Source organism: Cupressus sempervirens, chromosome 2, assembly GCF_028749045.1.
Source record: "Cupressus sempervirens isolate cs-2001-9-10 chromosome 2, ASM2874904v1, whole genome shotgun sequence".
In the NCBI taxonomy this organism is placed as follows: Eukaryota; Viridiplantae; Streptophyta; class Pinopsida; order Cupressales; family Cupressaceae; genus Cupressus; species Cupressus sempervirens.
The window spans coordinates 186,832,451-186,859,252 of NC_143119.1; the positions used below are offsets into that span (position 1 = coordinate 186,832,451).

At 35.2% G+C, this 26,802-nt stretch overlaps 1 protein-coding gene across 1 annotated transcript in view; it reads left to right on the forward strand.

Moving 5' to 3' along the window:
* Positions 1-26,802, forward strand: part of LOC149571701 (uncharacterized) — a 319,697-nt gene that overhangs the window by 239,104 nt on the left and 53,791 nt on the right. The window contains exons 13-17 of the mRNA XM_089813119.1: positions 8,532-8,649; positions 8,745-8,849; positions 9,763-10,479; positions 13,121-13,219; positions 13,357-13,428. Coding sequence (XP_089669245.1) covers positions 8,532-8,649; positions 8,745-8,849; positions 9,763-10,479; positions 13,121-13,219; positions 13,357-13,428 — 1,111 coding nt within the window. The remainder of the gene's footprint in view (positions 1-8,531; positions 8,650-8,744; positions 8,850-9,762; positions 10,480-13,120; positions 13,220-13,356; positions 13,429-26,802) is intronic.

Below are 26,802 nucleotides of genomic sequence, written 5' to 3' on the forward strand. Positions count from 1 at the left end.
TGCTTGCTTTAGTACCTTTGGAATTTCCTCCTCTGGGATGCACCGCCTTAGAATCTAATTAGGTCCCATTTTGTATAATAGCCCATTGATTAATTGAAACATTCATCTCCTCACCAATTTCCTTCTCTCATTTGGTGGCATTTCAGTTGGAAACTGTCCCGTTGATAGATATTCTCTGATACGTGTGTACCAGGATGGTAGTACTGTAACATGAAATAGCTGCACATCTGGAAAATCATCATTAACTCCCTCTGGTGGCTCCCTCGTATTTATTCTCAATAGATGATCTGCACATACATGAATTTTCCCTAGCTGCACCACGATCATAAATGTGAACTCCTGTAGTAATAGCAACCATCGACTTACCCTTCCTTGAATAATCGGCTTATTTTCTAAGTATAGCAGTGCTTGATGATCTACGTAGAATACGAATGGCGTTGCCAACAAATAATGTTTGAACTTTTGCACTGCATACACCATCCCTAACGCCTCTCGCTCTGTCGTACTGTAGTTTTTCTCTGCCTTAGATAACAATCTACTTGCAAAATACATTGGATGGTCCAATTTGTGGTCACCTGTCTGCGCCAGCGTTGCTCTAATGGCATAATTCGATGCATCTACATGAACATGAAATTCTTTGTCCCAATTCGGATAGGCTAGAATCGGTGCTGTGGCCAATCTTGTTTTCAATCTCTCAAAAGCTTCATTCTGTTCGGCTTCCCATTTGTAAGGTTCACCCTTGTAGGTGAGTATGTCCAGCAGGTACAAAACTTTTGCAAAGTTCTTAATAAATCTTTGGTAATAACCAATGTGCCCTAAAAATGACTTTACTTCCGATACATCAGTTGAGGGTGGCATCTCCAAGATTATGTGGACCTTGTTTGGATCCATCTTCAACCCTACTTTACAAACTATGTGTTCGAGCAGCTTTCCCTATGGCACCATGAACCTGCACTTCTTTGGGTTCAATGCCAATCTTGCTTGTCTGCACCTCTCCATGCATTCTCCGAGTGTCGTTATGTGTTTATCCTCTGCGCTAAAAATTGACTAGTCATCTAGGAACGTTTTAAAACTTCCCACAGGCATTTTATCAAATATCTGTAGAATAATCCTTTGAAATGTCGGCGGGGCATTGTACAATCCGAATAGCATCCTGGTGTATGCATATACTCCATCTTCCACAATGAATGTTGTTTTTAATTTGTCTTCCTCAGCGATGGATATTTGATTGTACCTCGAGAATCTATCCATGAATGAATAAATTTCATGCCCCGCTACTTTCTCCAAGATGCTATTCGTAAATGGTATTGGAAATGGGTCTTTAATTGTTACCGTGTTTAGGCATCGGAAATCTACGCATATTTTTATCTGCATTATGTCCTTTTTTAGAGATATCAGGATCGGTGATACCCATTCACTCGTCTGCACTCTAAAAATGATTGCTACGTCCAACATCCTATCGATTTCTTCCGTGACCCGTGTCGCATAGTTTTTATTCATTCGGTATGGCTGCTTTCCTACGGGTACTGCACCTTCGATCAATGGTATCCGGTGGACACATAGCTCCAGTGGCACTCCTTTTAAGTCTTTATACGTTCAAGCAAAAACATCCTTGTACTCATAAATATTTTGAATGTTGCTGCCTTCAAAACTAGGTTCCAATCATCTCCTACAAGAATGTTTTTTGGATTTTCCTCATCGCCCAAGTCTGTTGTTTTCATCATAGGCTCTTCATACTTCATCGGTTTATCTTCACTGAACGTGTTGGCCAGTGTTTCATCCACCTGTGCTTCTCCCTCCTTTAGTTTACTATACTTCTTCGGAAACTCATTGCTTTCTTTTTCTTCCTCGACACCTAACATGTTGCAGCTCGGGAAGAGCTCATAATCTTCCATCTGTCAGTGTAGCAGTCCATTCACCGATCTAGGTCGTCATCAGTCGACCATCCTTCTAATCTCAACACCCCTTCTTCATCTAGTTCCATCCTCTTTTTTCCTTCATCATCACTCTCACCTTACCCTTCTGAGTCTGACAACGCTGCCTCTTCCTCTACCATTTGTGTGTGTAAGTCAATTATGAATCTTTATCCTCTGCGCTCCATGGATAGGGTGTTCTGTTTCCAATCATGTTTTACCTTTGCTTGCACCAACCACCCTCGTCCTAGGATGGCGTCATATCCTCTTCTCTTTAGTGGGATGACCACAAAATCTAGTAAAAATGGTTGTGTCCCAATTGTTACTGGTTGTGCCATCAGAGTTCCCAATGGTTTTATCCCATGTTGATCTGTCGTGAGTAATTGGAAGGTAGGTGGCCATAGCGTGGGTTGTCTTAGCTTTTTCCAAATATCTTTTGGAGTACGTTTACGCCTAATCGTCCGTCTACAATTGTATCTATCAGTACAGTGCCTAGAATGCCCATCTCAATTACTGTCGAATGCCTTCCTATCGTAAGCGCCAGTAGCATCAGGTTTGCTGTCATTGTTCCATTACTATCCCTTCCTGTTTTCTCCATCATTCTCGTGGGCAGTGTCATTCGTAATAGCCGTTCACAATTGTGGTATTGTGAGAAGGTCATTTAATTTAATAGGAACTTCCATGTGCATTATTTGCCTCATCATGTTTTGTTCCGCCAAGTTCCTTTTCGAAGTTTTGCCAGTGTCTTTTACTTGTGATTTCCCTGTTTTCGTCGGCCTTTCTAGTTTGTTCATGCTTTTTGTAGCCCCTCCTTCCCTTCTTCTGCATCAAGGTATTTCGCTTTCTTCGCTTGTTCCCGTGTGACCGCTAGTACCTTCTCATCACATGTTTCAATGCTTAATAGATTTACCCTTTGCTTTGGGCATTTTGAATCTTTGTGGTCCCCTGGACCACACCATTTGCATAGTAGCTGTGGCGTCTCCTTCGTAGTAGTGTTTAGCGAAGTGGCCCCAAAGATTGCATGCCCGACACTATCATCGGCCTTCCACTCGTGTCGTACTGTATTTGACTCCGGCCTCCATTGTTATTGTTGTTGTTATTGCCACCCCTTTCGCGTCTATCATTGTTGCGATATCCTCTCGAAGTTGCATCGTTGTTTGTGTTATTGCCGGTGGACACCTGCATTAGTAACACCTGTTGGTGTCCTTTTGATTTCATGTTAAACGGGCACTCCTTTAGGGAATGTCCTGCAACTTGGCAGATGTCACAAAACTGTTTCTTTGGGCATGAGCATTTTGTATGGCCATCCTCTTTATAGTTTGTGCACTACAGTTCTCCCTTCACTGTGTTTGGATTCTTTTTCAAATTCTTAAATTCTTTCATCATTTGGAGCATATTTTTCTGTAATGCTCAAACTTTCTTGTTCGATTCTTCGTCACTACTGCTACTTTCGGATGACGAATCGTCTGAATCCAACGACTTATTTTTTTTCTTCTTACTTGTCTTCTGTTCGCTTTCCAAATCCATCGCATCATTATACGCTTCAACGTACGACGCGAGTGGTACAATCTTCATCTTCTTTTTCAGAACCGTCTATAGCCCCTCCAAAAACCATCGTTTCTTCAAATCGTCCGCCGATTGACTTTCCATCTTCCCAACCAGCTCTTTTAGTCGTTTGGCATAGGCCCAGATTGTTTCATTCTTTCCTTGCTTGGTGCTATATATCTCTGCTACTATTTCATTATTGTTCCGTAGCAATCAGAACTCTGCTATGAACTCTTTTCTAACATTCGCCCATTTAGTCAATTTTTGAGGGTCAGCGTCCGAAAACCAATCAATTGCCACAGCCCATAGGGTTGCTGGGAACTGTCTGACCCAATCATCCTCATCTGTCATGCCATTTATTGTCCATATGGTTTCACAAGTCTTGCAATGTTTGATTGGATCTGTCGTACCATCACCATTAAACTTTGTTAATTTTTATTTGGGACCTGCCATCTCTACTTTGTTTTGATTCTTAGGTACTTGTGTACCCACGCTGTTCTGAGCACCCATGCTATTCTGCACAGCTACGCTACTTCGGACAATAGCCTTGCTTCCAACAACCGTGTTGCCTGGTGAAAGGTCTTCTTTAAGTGAAGTTGTTCGATTTTCCGCCTGTATCCGTTTGTCCGGTGTATTGAAAACGAAGAGTTCGCTCCACGCTCGTGCTCCCTCGGCACTTCAAGTCGTGCGAGTTGCTTCCCTTCCATTCAGATACTCTTCCCTCAGCGTATACAGGTTAATGAACTCCTCCCTTGTTTCTTCCACCAAATTTAATTGTTGTCGAGTCTCCTCTAGCAATTCGTCGGCACTCCTCGGCCAACTAGGTGAGTGCACTCCTTCTGTCTATGCCTCTTCACCCCTTTGATGCCTGTCGGCAATTTGCTGAAGCTTTTGCCTGCGCTCTACTTGTTTTGCTAAAATTAAAACTTCTTGTGTTGTGTGTATTTCATCTTTGTCTTTTACCTTGTTCCTATCCTTGTTAAGCAAATTCGGCATTAATTTTCATAACATTCCTTCATTCTAGGTTTGTCTGGCAATGACACCAAATGTTTACCGTATAGGGTAAAGATACTTAACCCATTTAGTATAGCACGATACAACACAAAGCAAATGCTTTATTCATATATGCACTCAATGCTTACAAACGAATATAATGATTACAATAATCATTCAAAGTCCATTTCGAACGGTGTACATAAACCTTCTCGAAGGGGTGACTCAAGTGTCATGTGCTTGTTCGGATACTATTCTACCTGTCGGCCACACTATAGATTTTATCGACAGCAGAGAGGAATACACCTCAGATTTGTTTAAAAGGTTTTGTAAAGAATTAGGAATTAAGAGGGAGTACATTGTTCCTTATAATCCAGAACAAAATAGGTTAGCAGAAAGAAAGAATAGAACAGTTATAGAAGCTCCTAGAGCTATGATATTTGATCAAAATCTTGAATATTATCTTTGGGCAAAAGCCTCTTGTATTGCCATCTATATTCAAAATAGAAGCCGGCATTCTTACCTTAGAGATAAAACTTCTGAAGAAGTATTTACTAAGGTCAAACCTAATATAAGCCATCTTAGGATTTTTGGGTGTCCTATATATATTCATGTTCCAAAAGAAAAGAGAACTAAACTAGAACCCTTTGGGAAGAAAGTTATTTTTGTAGGGTATCGTGAAACATCTAAGGCATATAGGATTTTCATACCTGGACAAAAATGTATTGAACTTAGCAGGGATGTAAGTTTTGAAGAAAATCTAGCATTCAGAAAAGCACTAAGTTCTAAAAAACCTTCTCCTTTGCTTAGTTTTGAAAGAAATAGTGAGTCTGATTCTCAAAGGGAGAACTTAGAAGAAATTGAAGATGAAATTCAAAATCTAAATCTTGAAGAAACTCAAAATTCAAGGAAAAGACCGCTTTGGGCCATTAAAACAGTAGAGGAAGCACAAGACTTTTCCACACCTTCTGGAACAGTCAGAGAAAGAAAAAGACCTAAAACGTTTTCTAGTTATAAAGCAAACATGAATGACTTGTCGAAAATAGAACCAACCAATCCTTTCGATGCTATTAAACATACAGCCTGGAATGAAGCTATGACAAAAGAATACCAATCCATTATGAAGAATGATGTTTGGGAAATTGTTCCAAGACCTAAAGGAAAATCTGTTGTTTCTTCCAAGTGGATATTTAAAATAAAGCATGCTGCTGACGTTAGTATTAAGAAGTATAAAGCTAGATTTGTAGCCAGAGGATTTTCTTAAAAAGAGGGGATTGATTATGAAGAAACCTTTGCTCCTGTTGCCAAATATACTTTCATAAGAGCAGTCCTAGCAATTGTGGCATCAAAAGGATGGAAAGTACATCAAATGAATGTAAAAACAACATTCCTAAATGGAAAGATTTCAGAAGTATATTTGGAGCAACCTGAAAGATTTGAAACTCATGATCCTAACATTTTTGTTTGTAGGCTCAAGAAAGCTTTCTATGAGCTTAAACAGGCTCCAAGGGCATAGTATGAAATAATTGATGAGTATCGCACCGGCTTAGGATTCTCCAAGAATGAAGCCGATCCAAATTTATATTATAAAAGAGATAAAGATGATATGGTAATTCTGATACTATATGTTGATGATTTACTAATAACAGGTGATGTCATCTTATAGATCAATGCAAGAAAGATCGAACTAGAGAATTTGAGATGAAAGACTTGGGATTCGTTCATTACTTCCTAGGATTGGAAGTACGACATAATTCTGACAGTATTATACTTCATCAAGGGAAGTATACATTAGAAATGGCGAAGAGATTTGGAATGTGGAATTGCAAGTCTATGTCTTCTCCAATGGAGACTAATCTACATAGAAGTAGTTGCAGAATCACCTTCCATAGATTCTACTCCCTACAGACAGATGATTGGGTCCCTTATGTACTTAGTAAATACAAGACCTGATAATTTGCTATGTTGTTAATCCCTTAAGCCAGTTTATGTTTGAGCCAAAGGAGATTCACCTAGTTGCAGTTAAACACATTATGAGATACAAGGCACTCTTAATTTTGGACTAAAATATGAGAAGGTTGGCTTAGATTTACATGGATTCACTAATTTAGATTGGTGTGGAAATGTTAAGGACAAGAAAAATACTTCAGGATGTTGTTTTAGTTAATGATCAACAATGATATCTTGGATATGTAGAAAGCAGTCTTTAGTAGCTCAAAGCTCCATAGAAGCCGAATACATTGCAGTAGCAATGGCCTCTCGAGAAGCAACTTGGCTAAGGAAGTTACTTGTGGGATTATTTGGGAAAGCCATGAATCCTACGATTATTCATTGTGATAATTAGAGTTCCATCAAGCTTTCAGTGAATCTAGTTTTTCATGACAAGTCTAAGCATATTGAAATTCCTTACCATTATGTAAGAGATATGGTAGACAGGAATTCTGTAAAATTGGAATACATTTGCACTGCAGATCAGATAGCAGACATACTCACCAAACCTCTATCTAGAGTGAAGATAGAGCACTTTAGGAGAAGACTTGGTATGGTTGCACTTTAGGAGAAGACTTGGTATGGTTGAATTGTAATCCATTTGTATTCTTTTAATTATTAATAAAATAATTTTATTTGTCAGGCTATTGACTGTTATGGGTTCCACCATTTGTATTCATTATTTAAGAGGTGATGATCTTTGAGAGATGGATCTAGATGAGTTCAAGATCATATTGTGATTTTGACATCGCTATGTCAATGAGTCACAATTTGTATAATGGAAGACTTATATTATTCTCCAAGTTTATCTTGTATTCTGGTAGGTCTTAAACTCAAGGTCATGTTGTGATATAGAAATACCAGTATCTATGAATCACAATTTGGATAAATGAAGAAATTAAAATACTTTTCAGATTTATCCTGTACATTGTATTCTTTGCAATACTGTTATCACTAGTATTAGTGATTTGTCATACTACACGCTTGGTAATATGACATTGTATCATGTGTTCTATGATACCACATGCTAAGGAGATTCAAATAGATATAGAGTATCAATTCTTGCTTGTTCATATTTATTGATGTTGCTAGATATGATATCTCTTAGTATGATTATCAAGCTAAGAGGGAGCGTTATATTTGTAACTTATTAATCATACTGATCTGATAACAGATCGATCAGATCTGATATAGGATGATAAGCAAGGGATTAAGTCTTTGGCTTATTACCTTTTGACGATCGGCGTCTATCCTTAGGAGTTTGGTTTAAATACTAATCTAACAACATTGTTTGTGTTTGTAATTAATATTTAATTATCCTTAAAAAGTCGTCAACTTCTGGAGGTTAGGCAAATGATTTTTGGAAGAGACTGAGGACATGTCCCTTGACTTCTATACCTATAGAGGGTAAGGATGCAGTCTAAGGACACACAAGATCAAATACAAGTCTGCTCCTTATTCATTACTACCCTCATACGAATTGCAGAAGCAAAAGACAGAATTCTGAACTACATCTCTAATTCAATTAAAGGCTATAATCAGAAGTTATTCACAGCAAGCTATAAGGAGATAAAGAAGGTAGATTACAGTCCATATTCAGTCCAAATAATTTGCAGAAACTTTACATGACTATGGTGGCATGACAGTTCACATCTAGCTATGTCATTAATAGTGGTTATGAGGCTGCTATACAAGTGTTTGATAGAATGTCTAACCATTAAATATTAAAGAAATTGGTGTTATAAAGTTATAGCCGGCAAAGAGTTTTTACAACTGCCTTGTCTTGTACTGTAAAGTTTTTCTCCACCAAATTTGTTCCTTCATTTTCTTTTTTTATTGCTTGCATCATTCCAAATTACATACTTCATTATCGTGGGGACCTGTGGTGCATAAGATATATTACTTGCTTCTCTAATTTACAAATAGAATGATTTGCTATTTTGGAAGTTTGTTATACATAATACTTGCATATTCTTAATTTACATTGAATGATTCATGATTTTGGAAATTTATTGTGCATATTGCTTCATTGCATCTTCAAGTAGTGAATGAAATTGAAACTATGTGTGTCAAACTGTGATACATGTGCAGGGCAAATGATGCTGATGACTTTATCATTAAACATCGGCAAGCTTTGGAATGCAAACATGTTTCTCAACATTTGCATGAATGGATAGATTTGATTTTTGGGTTCAAGCAGTGTGGAATGGTAAGATGTGGAAAATTGGATTTATTTTTCATGACAGAGTATAAGTGGCATCATTGGCATCATCTGAAAACATATTATATTATATTTTTTTGTAGGCTGCTTTAGCAGCGGATAATTTGTTTCACCATTTATCCTATGAGGGTACAGTGGATTTGGAAAAGATAGATGATCCTGTTGAACGTGCTGGGCTTGAAGTTCAGGTACTTCCACTTAACTTGATTGCACCATATATTAAACTATTAGTCAGAATAGCTTTCATAATGGGAAAATATGTAGTGAGGTATACTACGATTTTCAAGGTAATCACATATTTGGAGATGTGAAACTGCTTACTGTGGTATTTCATAACAAGCTTTATGCCTTAAAAGGAGATAGAGGATGGTGTTTGTACAGATTATTCAATTGGGAACTGTTTGTATATATTTGTCTGGGCATTGTTGAAAAGATTACATGCATAACTAGCATTTTCTTAATATAAACTTATTAGGTACATATTAGCTCCTGAGTTGTAATTTCTGTAAGCTCATTAAAAATCATCGAGCATCACTCTTCTTGCAGCTAGACACATCCCTGTTACAGTTGTCAATGGAACAGAATTTATCTTGCATCATCCATTTCTATAACTTATAAAAAATCTAGGAAGAAAGATACTGGGACGACTTAAAGACTAAAATTTACTTTCTGTGGTGTTTTCTGCTTTTGTCAAAAGGAATGAATACTAACTCTACAGAATACCTGTGTTTACAGATGCTGCTTCTTTTTCTTTGATCCTGTTAATAATCATTCAACTTGAACATTATTTTCCATTTTCTGTTGTAATTTTCACTTGTGACAATGTTTATTATTACATTTCATAATGTTCTTTTAGGAGCTTTTATTGTTCCATGTGGATGCCGAAGTGCATGTATATCTTATATGGTGCTTCTGTTTTTTGATAATTTGCCTCATGGCTTAGTTTTCCTGTACTTCATATTTGACATGGAAACTACAATGATGAAGAAAACTACAAATTAATAGTAGTTCTTGTCCTCCCACCAATTTCCTGTATCATTTCTTAGATTCTGAATAAATATTTTAGTCCTCATTACACTGAGATGCTTCTGTTGACTGCAGATTCATGAATTTGGGCAAGTGCCACAACAGCTTTTTCTGGAACCTCATCCTACACGATTTAAATCTGAGACAGAAGTTGGCAATACTTCATTGTTATCAATGCAAATTGATTTGAGAGCACTGATATACAAATTAATGAGAATAGTTTCATCCATAGAAACTGAACCCAAAAGTAGCCTGCTTGCTGAACACAAAAGCATATTAGGTACAAAGGACATTATGTCTACATACCCTTTTTCTTATAACCAGGATAAGCATTTCAGAATCAAAAGTCGTAAGGAGGCTACTAATGAAAATATTGATATCAACAAGAATGCACAAAATGGAGTCATCACAGCTGTCAATGATGGCTGCAGTACTGTCTTTGTCAGAAAGTCATCTCTGCAGAATGACGGTCAAACACAAATTGAAATTCACGGTGTAGATAGTCAGAAGCTGGAGAGTCCAAAAAGTATAAGGTCTGATGAGACTACAAGTATAACCCTCAACAGAGAAAAAAATGTAGAAGGGCATGTTGGTACCAGAATAATCAGCACAAATGAGTCAACAGACACTGGACAATACGATTGTGCCTCGTATCATATGTTAAGGAAGAATTTTTCAGAGCCACAATCTTTAAAGATGCATAGAGGAGCAGTTTGTGCAATTGCTCTTTCAGAGGAGAATGCTTCAGAATGCCTTAGTTTGTTTTCTGTTGGAAGAGATGGCTTTGTCAAGGTAATCCTGATATCCATATGTGGTTGATTTTATTTACACCATAGAATCTGTTTCTACAATGACATACTTGAAGATGATAGAGCTTCAGATTAAATAACTTGCCTTGTGAGTAAATGAAACTATTTTCCGTGTGCACATCATTCAATTTTTAATTAACATCAGAGGACTGGAACATGAAAAGACCAAACAAAACTATTGACAGATTAGTTTTGTACTTATGTTTTCTTAGCATTTTATTTTATATTGCTCGTCTTTCCAAGGTTATTAGGGTGCATTACAAGGATGGTATAGTGCCTTGAGTGACATGTTCTTTGGTTTGCGCTTTTCAGAGTTTTCTTAGGCTGCAATTTACCAGTGTTCTAGAAAATATTATATCATTTCGCATTCTTCTATGTTCAATTGCATCAAAGAATTTGTACAGAATTTTTTGAATTTTTCAATGGGGTTTCAATATTTTACACTATTGAGTCTTTATTTTTAAACTGCAACACTACCAAGGAACATATTTTGTAGATTTCTAATCACATCCCATAAACATAATGTAGAAGAATAAAGAGACCAAGAGATTTATTGCTTCCGTGGATTAGGTCAAACAAGGATTATTATTGGAGGATCTGTTGCCTAAAACCTTTTAATGATTCAAATCAAGTTTCCAAGGAAAGGCTCTGAAGAGAAGTGAACCAAAATCCAGCAAGGCTGACTCAACATCTGATGCTGCATATTTTAATATTTAAATATATCCATTAGAATCCTCGATTGAACCATCATAGAAAAAGATGCAGTTTCTTATTTTTATCTGTGTTCCTCGGCATTTCAGTTACGGGGATGGTATGGAGTGCATTTCCGGGACATTCCCTAGAGTCCAGAAATAAGGGATTACAGTATATATAATTATATATGAATTTTTCAAAATATGTTTAAATATTATATCGTTTTTCTTGCATGTGCAATAAGCATGCTTTCATATTGTGATATTATATTGTGATTAAGAAATACATGAGCAACAATCGGATTTGAAGCATTATCAGAGTCTGGGATATCTCACGTTCAAAGTTGATATTGCACTCTTCTGTGAACTATTTTTTTCTATTCTTCTTTTGGCAAAAGTGGATAAACCACTATATATTATATAATGAAGTGGACTATTTTTATTTCCTATTTCTTCATTTTTCCTTTTAACCTTGTCAAGTTCTTTTTCTAAAATATTGTTTTCAATCAAGTATTTATAATTATCCCTTCTAAACGATCTCATCATTTCTTCCATCTATAGATGACTCTTTGTACCTTTGCTCAATTCTTCCTTCAAAATATTTGTTGCATGCATTAAACAGTCACTTGCTATCTTCAATTCTCGTTGGTACCTGTTTACTTAAAAAGAACCACAAAGTTTTTAGTTCTCAGATTTTTGAAACTAATTTCTTCCTTTCTGTAATCTCTATCCTTATGCAACAACAACAACCAAGGTGTCTGCACTGGAACCGATGTTGACAGGAGAACCTTGTTCAGAATCTGAGGCTTAATATTCTATTATAGATAGTCAGCTTTGATGTGATGCAATAAAAAGGGAGCAATTATATATTCAATAAGTATAAACCAAAGTATAATAGTTACACGCATTCATATATATATATATATATACACACTTACTTATATAGTATCATATATTGATATACTAATGTCTTACACATCTTACAATTTTCATCATGCTTCATATATATCTTTCATACTTCCATAATCTCACATATATTAAACCATATTATTCCAAACAAGTTTTCATTCAATTCAACACTCTCATCTCCCAACTTTCCCTCTTTCTTTAGCTTCTTTATGCCTTTTCATAAGGTCTTTACATCATATCTTTTCAAAGTAACTCTTAAGTTTTAACTATCTTATTCCCTCAAGTTTTCTATAATTCTATAATATTTTTACTCTTTTCATAGTTTATTGAGGCATACTAGAGGTGTGTTAAGGCTTTTTAAGTGGTATATAATGGTTACATGTGTCAAGAAATGACCCAAATGACATGTGTGATGCCTCACAGCCCTATATACTGCCAACAGTGCTATTGTAGGCTGATTAAGAATGCGATGTACTCTTTTAGATAGCTATTCTGGCACATTCTTCCATGTCATGGGTAAACACAATTCTACATTTGTATTGTTTTTCTTTCTTACCAGCTCATTGGAGATTGCATTGAGTGCTTCTTCTGGCCATTCTAAGATATCTATAATTTTACACTTCCATTGAGATTGGCACATTCACTCTATGCTTATTCAATATACTATATGTCTTTCATTGGCATTCTTCATAACGTCCTTGCTTTTGGATGAAGCAAGCATTGCTTGCCTCACCTCCTTATGTAAAAGATGATGAGGGAATATGCTTCAAAAAGGTTTTAGAAATCCCTTCTGGCTGGCCACTTGGAGATATTCTAATGGTGAACATTTTGATCTTTGTAATTGTGTGGTACATTTATCTTCTTGAGATCTATAGTTCATTAAATAAAGCTACTTTGTCTTGAGAGTAATGAGTAGTATGTTATTAATTTTAAACCAAATTATATGATAAAATCTGCCTAGCTGATTAAATCTAATTGCTTCATAAAAATCATCTAAATTTAAAACACTTATATGGTTAATAGGTGTACTCCATTTCAGACAGGCTACAACTTCGTTCTACAAAATTGGGAAGTTTACCACTGTCTTCTCTAGCATTGGCTAAAAGCACGGATGCATATCCTGTATGTTCTAGTAGAATCTCTTGGCTAAGTATATCTAGTTTATCCCCAGTTTTCAGAATATTCTTATTGGTGATTTTTGTATGTTAAAATACTGAATTCTGTTTAATGTCCATGTAGTAATTAATATTTTCATATAGGTTCTCCTTGCAGGATCTTTTGACAATTGTGTTTATGCATACTCAGTGGACTATGGCCGTGCACTTGGAAAGGTAAGCATCTCCAATGTGTTTCTTCTTGTTTTTTTGCTTTAGGGTTGTATACAGTATACACATTATTCAGTCAACTATGTATTATATTAAGTTTATGCTTTACAATCTATGTACACTATTTTAATTGTCTTATAAGGTACACTAATGGAATTTTTAAACATGACAATGCTAGAATGATTATTTTTTTTGCAGCTTTTTTAAATTAAAAGTTGGTCTTAAATGCTTGATTTGTAAAATCTTATTACCCCACCACTCAATAATAAAACTTGGGAGAATTCTTTCCTTGTTCTTTAGGCATGTAATTCCTTAACCCTTACACTTGGGAATGCGCTTTAACAAACCCTTTCTGATAAGATGAAGGGCTGCACCCACTGCCATAACTAACCAAGAAGACCAGTATGAAATAAGTACACGAAACTTTTGGCCCACACTAGACTTTCAATCTCTATATAAGGCAGACAAATTCATCCGTTTTGATCATGTTTGGACATCATCTCAATAAATTCAAAATTTCAAAGTTGAGCACTTATGTTCATCTATTGGATCTGAACATGAAAATCTACAGGTTCTGGAGGTAAATGGATGAACCCAATTGGTTTCTAGAGTTCAAAGGATGAAACACCATTAGATTACTGAGAACAACTTAATACAGAAGCTGCAGCTGCACTTCAAGCTTAGTGGATTTCAGCTTTCCTAATAGTTTTTTCGCAATGTATTTGTGATCACTGTAATCTTTATTGTCATGATAGAAGAAACAAATTTGTAATCACTAAATGAAATTAATGAATAAAATGCCCTATTCCAACCAATTTATGTGCAGAACTGTTTATTTTATGTGGCCATGTTAGATATATATATTTTGCATAAATGTTTTGGTTGATTTTATTGTATTATATTAGATAAGAGCAATTCATGTGAAATATTAGTTGTGGGTTATTGTTTGTAGGTTGAATTTCATGGTTAGCTTCTAAATCAAAGATAAAAGAAGCACTATATATCATATTCTTGATGCAATAATACAAATGGAGTGTTACGTGAAAGGATCTCTGCAAATGTACTAAGCACTACTGTTTATTTCTATGTGTTCCAAATGCAGATTTGAAGGTTATATTAATACCATAGAAGAGACATGTCTCTTTGGTAATAAATTAATCAGTCATTAACTAGACAATATTAATATTAATATATTATATATAATAAATATATAAGTACACATAAGAGGGTTTGTCTAATTGATAATTGACCAAGAACCATAGAAGAACTGTCTCTACGTCAATTCAATCTGACTAAAGCTACAACATTAACACTCCCTCTTAGCTAAGGAGGATTATTATAAAACACATGACGCTCTCAAGCATATACAGAGATATCATTTCAATAAGAGATTCTTAGGATGGAGTATTTTAGGATATCAACATATATCCATCAACTTGGATGTTATCTTTCAATATCATTTGAAGTATGATTCAATAAGAAATATCAATCGTATGATATTCATCATACTCTTTTGTTATGTGCACTGGCATCAATTCCATGATGCCTACCAAACAAATATGTTATATCTTAGAAAGATATGGGTTATTTGATCTCCCGTACTCCGAGACAACAACTGAATGTAGTCTAACAAATAACAAGTAATCAAAATGTCATGATCTTTGACACTCCGGGATAGCAACTTAATGTAGTCTATCATGACACACTTGTTATAATGATATTCGACACTCTGGGGACAACTTAATGTAGTCAATCATGATAATGGGTCAAGCCATTGTTAAGATCGTCACCTTACTATAGCAACCTGACAAATACATCAATGAAAGATCATTACCTTTCATGACATAATCCACATATGAAAAATAGTAACTCTCATGATATCCAGCACGAACCAAGTTAGACGGTGAATCCACCATAGGTGCTCCTAGAGGGTGGAACAAGGTTTTCACCTCAAGCTTCTCTTTGATGAAGAATGTATTACAAGGAATTGCTCCTCAAACTTCTCCCTCTCAATCTATTGACTTTTTATGATCAAGGTTGTCTGTGGTGGAATGTCAGATTCCCTTTGAAACTGATATCAACCTTCTAACCTCCCCATAGAAGGTTTCTTGGATGAAGTATCTAACTCCCTCTAAATCTGATATCATCCTTCTAATCTCTTGGCAGCAAGTGGTGTCATGCTTCCCTAGTTCAATAAGTATTTGATCACTGGAGAATCCATCACGACATGGTCTACTCTTTTCCTGCAACAGCATTACCAAAGAAAAGGAAAAGATCGATGCAAATGGCTCTTATAGAACATATAGAAATAAGAGAGACTATAGCGAGTAGTTAATGAAATATTTAAGGGTAACAAATACTTATCTATACTAGTTACTCCAATGAAGGTCCATATGCATCAAATCAAATAATAGTTCAATTTGGAACTGTATTGATGTCTCTCCTCTAACATGTCTCCTTTAAAGATGCTTCAAATGGGGAATGGAACATTGGTTATTATTACCCCCCCACAATGTAAAATTCGCACTCATTCCATTTCATAGAGTTATCAATCACCATCAAGTCCAATGAGTGATAATCATCCATGAATGATATCAACCTCTATGTCTGAAGTGACCATCAGATGCCTGCAAACCTCAAATACCATTCATAATGTTTGTCTGAGATAATGAACAAGAGCTTCCTGTGATGTCCCTTAGTATTCTTTTTGGCTTCAGATATTGGACAATGCTCTTATTACTTCAATTTGTGGATGGATTCTTCCTATGAATACCTTAACTGTAGCATTCCTTGGTTTGCATAGTTCCTCCTGTTATGATTTGTGCTCTGAATTGCAATGCAGTAGATAAAACTGGCGCTTTGTGGTTGGATATTTATAATGTTCGCATTTGTACTTGTTTTTATGTACTAGACCAAATACTTATAAGCCGAACTCAAAGAGATTTCTTAAATTGATATTAAGTATTGGATATGATTTGCAAGAGTCTGAAATAGACAATATTTAACGAATTCCTTGCTGTGTAGATGAGTTTGAAGTGCTGCTATTAATGTCTCTTTTATGTGATGAGAATGCATTTTCTTTTGAGGTCCAATGCTCTGTCTGCTGATTCTGATTTATTTTCATGTGTGGTAAAGTCTGAGCATTAAATTTTGCTCCCCATTCCTACTTCCTCCCTTTATAATCTTTCAACGATATCAAATATATATTGTGTTTGATAGTCGCATCCTTAGTTGAGGAACTGAGATATTCTTTGACAACTATATGTTGGTTTCTCCAAATCACTAGATTAATCTTCTAATGAATTTATTGGATATTGTAGCACTGTTCATCTCAACATGTAATAAAACTCTTTGACACCTGTGGAAGACTATAATGTCCTAGTCAGTAACAGATTACTGTCAGGATGATTACGCTTTCATCACCACTTTATGGTTGTTCCCTCCACCATTCCACCAAGCTCGAGAATAATGTAAAGGGCATGTCGACTATCCTTCTGTAAGAATAGTTGGCATATATATACACCCATGCATTCATGTAGAATACAGTATCCAATATATACCTTCTCCATATATCTCTGTCTGTCCAGAAATGACTATCGTGTTTCTTCCTAATTTAGTGATTGAGGAGAATTCCTGAGTCAGTTTGATCCATCTTTCCTCTTAGGCCTTGTCTAGTCTTCTTGACTTGTTATAATTGCTGTGTTATGGTGTTCACAAGACTTATAGGTTCAATCTTATACACTGCTGGTGGCTATTAATGTCATGTTCAGCATGTGCCCTCCATGACTTGTGACTGGCTACTCTACCATATCTATTTTCGTCACCTCTTCATTCTATTCCCAATTAAAAATACCGAGTCAAGTCCTCCAATTTGTGTCTACTTTTCCAACTCTGTGCTGGATATTTTCCTTCCTCTGTTTATTTTCTGATCTATAACTTGAGTTGCCTTTCCTTATTCTGTGTCTAACGTAGATGCTCAATACAGGCACTCAATTGCTACAGGTTATCTGTAGATGGTGTGATAGGACTAAGTCAGATATATTAGAAGAACTGGTGGTGCCCATATAATCACTATCTTCCAGATTTTGTGCCAATAACTTCCTCCGTAGGATCTTTGTCTTCCCAATTTTGCGTCGATAACTTCCTCATTTTGTTGTTCCCCCTCTACTCAATGAACTTAATATTCTGATTGGTTCCTGTAGCTTCCATTTTCTGATATGTCCTGTTGTTCGATTTGATACATTGACAGTCTAGGAGGAAATGAATTTGAATTTTTTTTTATGTCGACCATGAACTTCGCAAAGAAACGTGCACCACATGATCCTGTAGACTAAATCACAATACCAAGCACAGATGATTTTTGGCACTGTTAAAACCGTTGATAGAAGCTTTTAGTGAAAACCATACAACCATTGTTATGAGCTGCAATTATCACATTCACCATATATTTATCTATGATGTGTAAGTTACTGAGCTGGAAAGCATGTTCTTTGGGCTTTGTAGTAATCACATGTTGAGTACAGATTGATGAAAAAATAATGGGTCAGGCAAACAATAGAAGCCATGACTTCCAAAAAATATCTACTAGTAATATATGTTGTTGCAATAAATGAACGAATTCAATGCCTCAAAAGATATTGGGCCCCTGATACAATAGGTTAAGCTCCATTTACTACCCTTCAATGATAAGCGCTAACCGAGAGAAAAAGCACAGGCCCAAAACTATAAACACGATCTGCAAGTGTATGCAGAATATGGAAGAGAAAGTGGTGACAGACAAGCGAATGCAAGCCTCAAAACTGAGAACCATTGTACTCTAAATGTAAAATTGATCACTGCAAATAAAATGAGTGGAACAATCTTGAAAATTCAAGCACAGATCCAAATTGTCACCTGGAGGAATCCAATACTAATATGTTGCCTAGAGGAAGCTTCTACGATTAGACAATGAGACGAAACCTAGGTTCCATACACAAGCTCAACGCCTCACCACATGACTGTGTAAGTCACAAGCCCTTAAAATAGTGATCATGGGCTATGTAGAAACTCTGGATGCAAGTATAGTGAGATAGGTTGCAATCCAAGCATGAAAAGATTTTGGTTGACCACTCACGTGAATCTCGATTCTTGCCAAAAAGAATCAGGTTGATGTCTATTCTGATGAAAAGAAATAAAACTCTGATCTTCACTCACTAAAAGAAACCCTATCAGGAATCAAGATGGAAGATGATTTGGTCCTGCAGTTTCTTGATCTCACTTATGCATTTGGACAATCTATCGGGACCGAGCTTGAAGAACAAATCTCTCAGCTTCTCCACATCCGGTGACCTGTCCTTGTCCTTGCTCTCCAGTCCTCTCATGACCTCCTCCAACTCACATATCAGGATGGAATCCTACTTAGATACCTAATTTTTTTCACATTGTGTGTATGAGAGATTTCTCTCTTTGAAAATTATAATCTTTGTATTTTCATTTTCTTTTCTACATTTGCAGCCTGCTCTGATACCATTTTAAGTGAAAGGATCTTCGCAAATGTACCAAGCACTACCGTTTATTTCTGTGTTCCAAATGCAGATTTGAAGGTTATATAAATATCCATAGAAGAGACATGTCTCTTTAATAATAAATTAATCAATCATTAATTAGATGATATTAATATTAATATTATATATAAAATATATATTATATATAATAATATATAATATATAAGTACACATAAGAGGGTTTGTCTAATTGATGATTGACCAATAACTATAGAAGAATTGCCTCTATGTCAATTCAATCCGACTGAAGCTACAACATTAACATGCAGAAGTGTTATAAAAATGTAATCAAGATGCTAAAGAAAGGGTTGTAGAAAGAGAAGCTTGACAGAATCTGAGTATCAAAGAAGAAATAGAAGTACAACCATCATAGAAAGAGTTGTATGTGTGGAAGTAATCAACAAGATTACATGAGAGAGTACATGAGAGAGTTGATTCAAAAAGAAGAAGAATGTGGCTCTCTATATGAAATATAAAACACATGTAAAGATGAAGAGTTTTTCAATGTCCCCTCTTTGGATTTCACTTCCTTTACCCTAAATTTCGCAGCTAGGGTTTGGATTGTGGTTGGGAGTGACAATTTACTTAAGTCTCTATAAAGTTCTCTATTAGGAGGTTGCCAATTCCAATGATTAACATACCTCACTATGTATTTAAATGGGATCAGATTAATAAATAATTACTGATTAGTTATACATTAGAGGAAGAATATGAGTGTCCTAAACTTCACAACCTTTTCATGGAAATATAGCCGGAAGTCGATAGGGAACCCGTACCCAAGACAGTTTAATCTTTCTAATTTAGCATGCTTAATTTTTGTTCTAATTAGTGATGTTAACAAAAAATTCCACAAAGAGGGTCCAAGGGACTGCCCGCAAAAAGAAAATGGCCATACTACAATGGGAACACCAAATGGTGCACGGGGAAAGAGAACAAACACCATAACAAGAAGCAGAAACAAAAGCAAGAGCACCACAAGCTAGCTGCACAAAGCCATAGAGAGAAGAAATAAAGAACCAAAGGGTAAGCCCCAGGGTGAGAGGCATCTTTGAGCCATCTCTGGGTGCAGCTAGAGGAAGATTGTTGTCACTGAAGAGGAAAGAGGGGAACTGGAAAGGAAATGGCTTTGAAAAGAAACTCTAGGATATGGCCATTTTTTATAGTCAAATGTATTGAGCTTTGTGTCATTCTATTTTGAGCATTTTTGATATATATATATATATATATATATATCAAAATGGTTTGTTATATTTTTCTTTGTACTGTAAATTAAACTGAGTTGTGATAGTTTTTCTAAGGGTGCTTGCCCATCTAATTTGATTATAAATGTTTTTTCTTTGGAAACTTTGAGTTTTAAAGTACTTGTCCACTTGGGGTTGGAATTATCCAGCCTGTTTCTATGTCATGTCTTATGTAATGGAATGGGATATATATCATTTTATTTTTCCTTTTACCCTATATGTAAATTTCATTCACATCTGTTATAGTTATGTGCAGATGTTAGTTTGTCTTTCTTGCTTTTTAGTCAAAAGCATACTCCAAAAAACCCCATTTATAGCATAAGAGGGAATTGTACCTCAAATTTCAGAGGAAGGTCATCCATTCAATGGAGATGTCTTCAACTATTAGTTTCTAGTTGTCTTCCATCTTGGGCATTGTGAGTCATTTGTAAGGTTATTTTGGGAAGGCAAAATCTGCAACTAACTTAGGCATAGTTGGTTTATTCTCTCAAACATCATATTGAAGACTTCTTATTATATAATGTATTCCTTATTGGAATTGCTCATATCAAGCAGCAACCGGATAGGCTACTTACAAGTTGCAAGTCTATGTTGCCTTATCAAAGATGACACCAATTGCAGGAATTGTATAGTGATTTTAGACACTACATTATATATTATTGCATGCATAAAAAGTAATAATCAGAAACAACAATGATATGCTAGAGACCAAAAACTTATGTCTCATTGCATATTGATAAAGGCTACATGAGATACAACACCTTCAGCATTATAAGAGTCAATTATCTTACCAAGAGATCACAAAGGTTTAATCTTACCAGTAATTTGAGAGATTGTAAATAATACCCATACAGACAACCATCACCATTGCATAGAAATATTGTTATACCAAATACAGCATATTACTGTAAGCTACATTGTAGTACATCATAATTCTATTTTGTTTGTAATACAAGTGCACAGATAATTCAAAATGTAAACTTACCATCTATAACTTGCTTAGAAACTCATACATAGATATTATTAGAGAAGTGCTATCAGATTTCATAATTACCATTTTTTACTCATGTTGGTTCCCAAAACCACAGATTGGAAATCCAAGAGGTTGCAAATTTTCCAACAAGATTCCATAATCAGTTTTGGCCAACAAATGGGAATGCTTCTTGATTCCCCTGCAGTTCAGGCTCTGCTACACCTGGGCAATGAACCTTCACTACGAACTTGATCACCTAGTTTGAAGCTTTTCTATGGAGAATTTAAGATTTGTTAGTTATCCAGTTGGTAAGGTTTTCTAATTCGATCAAAATGAAATTGAATGCTGAATCTTTGAATTCAATAATGTTTTGTATAAAATTTGTCAATAATGGATTTGATGCTTGTAAGAAGGAAGATATAGATTTTCTAACTTCAAATATAAACCCAATAATAATAATTCAATGATTCAAAAGACCGGTGCCCATGCTTATTCGAGCAATAGAGTCAACTACAATAAGATTTTCACGTACAACTTTATAACATTCTATGCACTTATACTACCAACAATTTAATAATCCAGACAAGATGGATCAAATATATATATATATATATATATATATATATATATATATATATATATATATATGCAATTTTAAACTAGTCTAGATTGCACTTTAACTCCTAAGGTAAGGAGACAAATTGAACATAGATACGAAATCAATTCAATATTTCACTATATCTAGGATGATTTAATGCCATAAATGACCCAGTCCACTTATCTGGCATTTAAATTGCTTACAAAATTTAAAGATGATTAAAAAGGACAAATCAACTGCAATTTAAATCTCCATGCCTTAAATATAAACAAACAGCTTTTTTATTTATCATTACAATATCATATTTAAATTTTGTATTAGAAAGCCATATTTTAATCCTTATTCCTCCTTAGAAGTGAATGTAAAAATAACTTTTCTTGTCGAATGTGTCGTTCGAATGTAAATGAATCACTCCTTATATATATCAAATTATAGAAGGGAATGTGACCTTTCCAAGTGAAGAGTCGTGTCTTTTATTTAACAAAATAGCATCTGCTAATGACACTAGTGTTTGACAAATTAATCATAATATTTCCTTGAGTTCATCTTTTCCTTTTTTATCTCTATTGCTGTGTAATGAGCTATCTGTATATGTCGTCCATTTATCTTAACTTTTGATGATATTTAGGCAGTCTTCTATTCAAGATATCGATAAAATATAAGTGTGAATTATTATTACTTTTTATTTTAACGATATATCCACTGTCTCCTTGAATACTCATATTTGTCATTGATTCATCGCCCCTTTAGTCACTTTATTGGGCCTTCACTAGACACATCATCTTCCTGTTGTGATGTCAACTTTGCATATTATTTTCATTGCCTTTATCCTTAATAGCATGAATAGTTTTTAAAGATTGGGTCTTTTATTTCAAAATTCACCTTAGTTATTATTGGTGGTTGCTTCATTTTTGTATGGCATGCACGAGTTATTCCTTCCTTCGTCCCACCTCTTTTCACCCTATTGGTTCTCAACACCGCAGATTGGAATCCTATGAGTCTTGCCAACTTGATACTAGGATATCCAACCGGTTATGGCCGACTTGACAAGACTGATCGATGCGATTCAAATCCCCTATGCTTCTGGCTCTACAAGGCCAAGGCGGGTGCACCTGATCTTGGACAAAACACTTAAATCCAAGATCCTTATAGCAGATCGATTGGAATGCGAATGCAACGAATGTTTCCCAAATGGCAAGAATTATAGAAAACTTTTAAACTTGAAAATTGTGAATTCAGAATAATTCAGAATAATAAATGAATGTATACAGGTTTTTTAAAATAAGAATAACTAAATGCAAGAAATGAATATATTAATTCTTCAAAGGAAAGATATGAAACAATTGCCAGCATATGGACTATGAATTAAGAGTAATATAAAGACCAGTGCTTAATTAAATGGGAAACATAGTCAATTTTATAAGTTGAAACATACAACTTTATAAAGCTCAAAGTATTTAAACTATAAATAGATTAACAATCCAGACATGATGGATCAATTTTACGAACGCAATTTTAAACTATTCTAGAATGTGCTTTATCTCTTGTAATATGGAGACAAACTAGACACAAATACAAAAATAATTGAATATTTCACAATATCTATGATTATCAAGTTTAAAATGCAATAATGATCCAATCCACTTATCTGAATATTAAAATATTTATAGAAACTAATAAAATGTTTATAAAAAACACAACTTAATAATAATTAAACTCTAATGCAAATAAATAGAATAGATATTCTTGTAGATTATGCCGGAACTAAAAATTGCACTAGAGATACTACTTACGGATGATCCATCCAATGCATTTCAATTCTAGGATCACATATAAAAATTTATACTGAATGATCCAACATCCACCAACTTAGTTCAAAAATTCATCTCTTTAGCAATGAAAGTATAAAATATATCAAATGCTCATGTATAATATGAAAATTGGTGGAAAGTATATATAAATTGTCTCCCATTTTAATTTTTACATCTTAAATTTATAATAGACAGAGAGTTGTCGGTTGCCTTTCCAGGCATCACCTTCTTTCATAACAAATAATCAATCAAATTCTTAATATAACTTATGACTAAGTGGTTTAACTTCTTTTTATGATTTATGGTCCTAAACTTGGATTAGATGGTTCAATCGATATTAGAGTAAATTAGACTCCGTTTGCTCTGTATCGGCGGATTTTTCCTCTCTTTAAATTTCTCAACTGAGCCACAGGATGGATGTGGCAAATCATCTTGCATGCATATCGAGCATACCTGGTTTATATGATGGGAATTCCATCATTCTGTCTCTTGCATGCATTCATTTCCTTCATGCTTTGACTTGAACACTCAAAACTTCATGAATCTATAACAAATATCAGGTTTTTTTAGTCAAGATCTTTCTCTTGCATTCATCTCATACACTTGTAGAAAACATAGAATGCAATTAGGTATTAATTAGCCGTATAATATTAAATTAGATGATTTTTACCAAATGTCAGGAATTTTCTGTGTCATTTTCCATATGACGAGTGAGCCTCCACAACTCTAAAACATGATTCTGGAACTTTTCAACGCATGTTGCTATATTTGATTGATTTCAAAGATATCTCTATTATATTTCCTGAACATCTTTCTACAACTTTGCCGTAGTTTCTATGGGGCCTTCACCTTGGCGATGATGCTTTAATATTTTACAAATTCGCATAGATGACACATTTGAAATACAAGATGCCTTCGAAATCCTATGAATTATGTTTTCTAGTACATATTGTTGCCTTACTTCTAGTTTCCAACGGGCACAAACTTAATCCTTTTATGGACATTATTTTGCTTCGATAAGTAAATCCGGAACCCACGATGATCATCTTATTGGCGGCACTTGATATCTAGAAGTCTCTTTCTTCTTTGTGAAATAAGTTTGGCACATATTGTCGTATATCATTTTTTATAGTAATCCTCTATTGCCCTCAAACTATCATTAAATATCCCTCAGCATCGAATACTATCTTTGTTTGCTTTATCTTTCCTTCTGAGATTCATTTGCTCCATTGTCGGCTGTAGGTGTAATGTCCCCATCTTTCTAGCATCTCAGTGGAGTTTTTAGCCTTTACATTCTCCGAAGGCTAAGTGGAGAAATAAGGAGAAATTGATTAAATGAATTTCTTATAAAGTCATTAAATAAATTAAAATAAAAGTTGAATTTATATTTAATTAATTAACTTTCTAGAAGCACAATTAATTATTGTATTGCAAGGGAGAAGCTTCTAGAGAGTGTATTTTCTAGAAATACAACTAATTATTGTATTGGAAAGGGGGAAGCTTCTAGAGAATGCAATTAAATAATATTTTATTTCCTTCTAGAAGGGTGAAGGAAAAGAATAAATAGAGGTGAGAGCTTCATTGTTTATCATCTGATTATTGTGAATTGCATTTGATATAAACTTGGGAGAAGAAAGAAGGAACTAAGGTTTCTGATTTCAGTCAGCGATTGAAGAACGTCAACTCTTCAGTGTTGCAACCATTTGAGGTGGTGAAATATCCACTAAATTTGGCATTCAGGAGAGCTTCATTCTGGACTTCTATTTGTGCTTTAATTGGAGAACTAATTTATTGTTGGCTGCTATAGTACGCATGAATGATGTCATGCTATAGCATGTATGCTTAATTCATCTCCATCTTTGGGCATCACTATTATCAGGTTCCACTTGCAACTATTAGTAGTTAGCATTGTAAGTTTTAAGCATATGATTTTGTTGTGATAATTCAGAATCAGATTTTGGCATTACCGTAGTCATTATTATAAGCCCATGAGAATGAATTCAATAAAGGAGATACATGTTGCATACCATTTGTTTGACGAAATGTCCATCGAATAGAATATATGATCAGTATAATAGTTGTATGTCAATTGTTTGTCAAAATGTCGGTTGTAGGTATGCATTTCATATCTAGTTTCCATGTATATGCATTGAAAATACCAAAAGAGCTGCACTTGCATATTAGTTCATTGTAAGAGGCATTGTAATATCATTTACGAACATTCTAAATTTGTTAGCATGGAGAAGCAGCATACAAGCAGTTGACAATATTCCTTGAGCTAAATTCAGTTAGTTTGGGCAATGGATATTACACTGGTATCAGAGCTAAATCCTGCCATCCTGAGGGTTTAGTAATCACGAGCCACCTGTGGTTGGCTCTCATAGATTTTTCACTATCAGGTGAGTTTTGTTGACAGGGAACAAGATTTTGACAAGCAACCAGACACCATTGGTGACAAGCAAGAGTGTAGCCCACCAAGAGACAATAGGAATGAGGATCACGAAACAAGAAATTTTTTAGGAGTAATGGTTACAAGTCAAGAGCGAATGGCACAGGCATTGCAGGCACTCACCACCATGGTTGAGCTCATGAACCCACAGGACAGACGGAATCAGGAACAAGTGGATAAAAAAAGTGCAGTTAGATCACCTAGAGCTCATAGAACTCTTTCTAGAACACCAGACAGGCCCACACGTCCTACCTTTGTTAGAGAGGAATCAGTACAGGAACCAATGGAGGAAGTTGAGGATGAGACATTTGCAGATATCCTTATGGATACAAATGATGGATGGGAATTATTAGTTCCTCAAGTTCGGGAGAGGATGACCTTTGAACACTTTGTAAATCAGAGGAGAGAACATTAGAGGTCACTCAGATAGGATAGGAGGCCTAGGGTTCAAAATAGTGAGTTAAAGAGGGCTATAGGCAAGTTGATGAGAGTGGTAAGATGACAGCTCAAGCTTGGATTTATAAGCTTGACACATTCTTGGCACTAAGGCCAATGACATAGATTGAAGCTATCAAATATGCCACTTTGCATCTGGAGGAAGTAGCACATGATTGGTGGTACCATGGTATGGTAACACTTCAGCATAATTAGGTGACAGAATACTGGGACTTTGTGGATAGGTGGTTGAAAGATTTGACAAGAAAGATTCAAAGGTTTACTTCCAGGAATTAGCGCAGTTGAAACACATAGGCAACTTGGAGTATT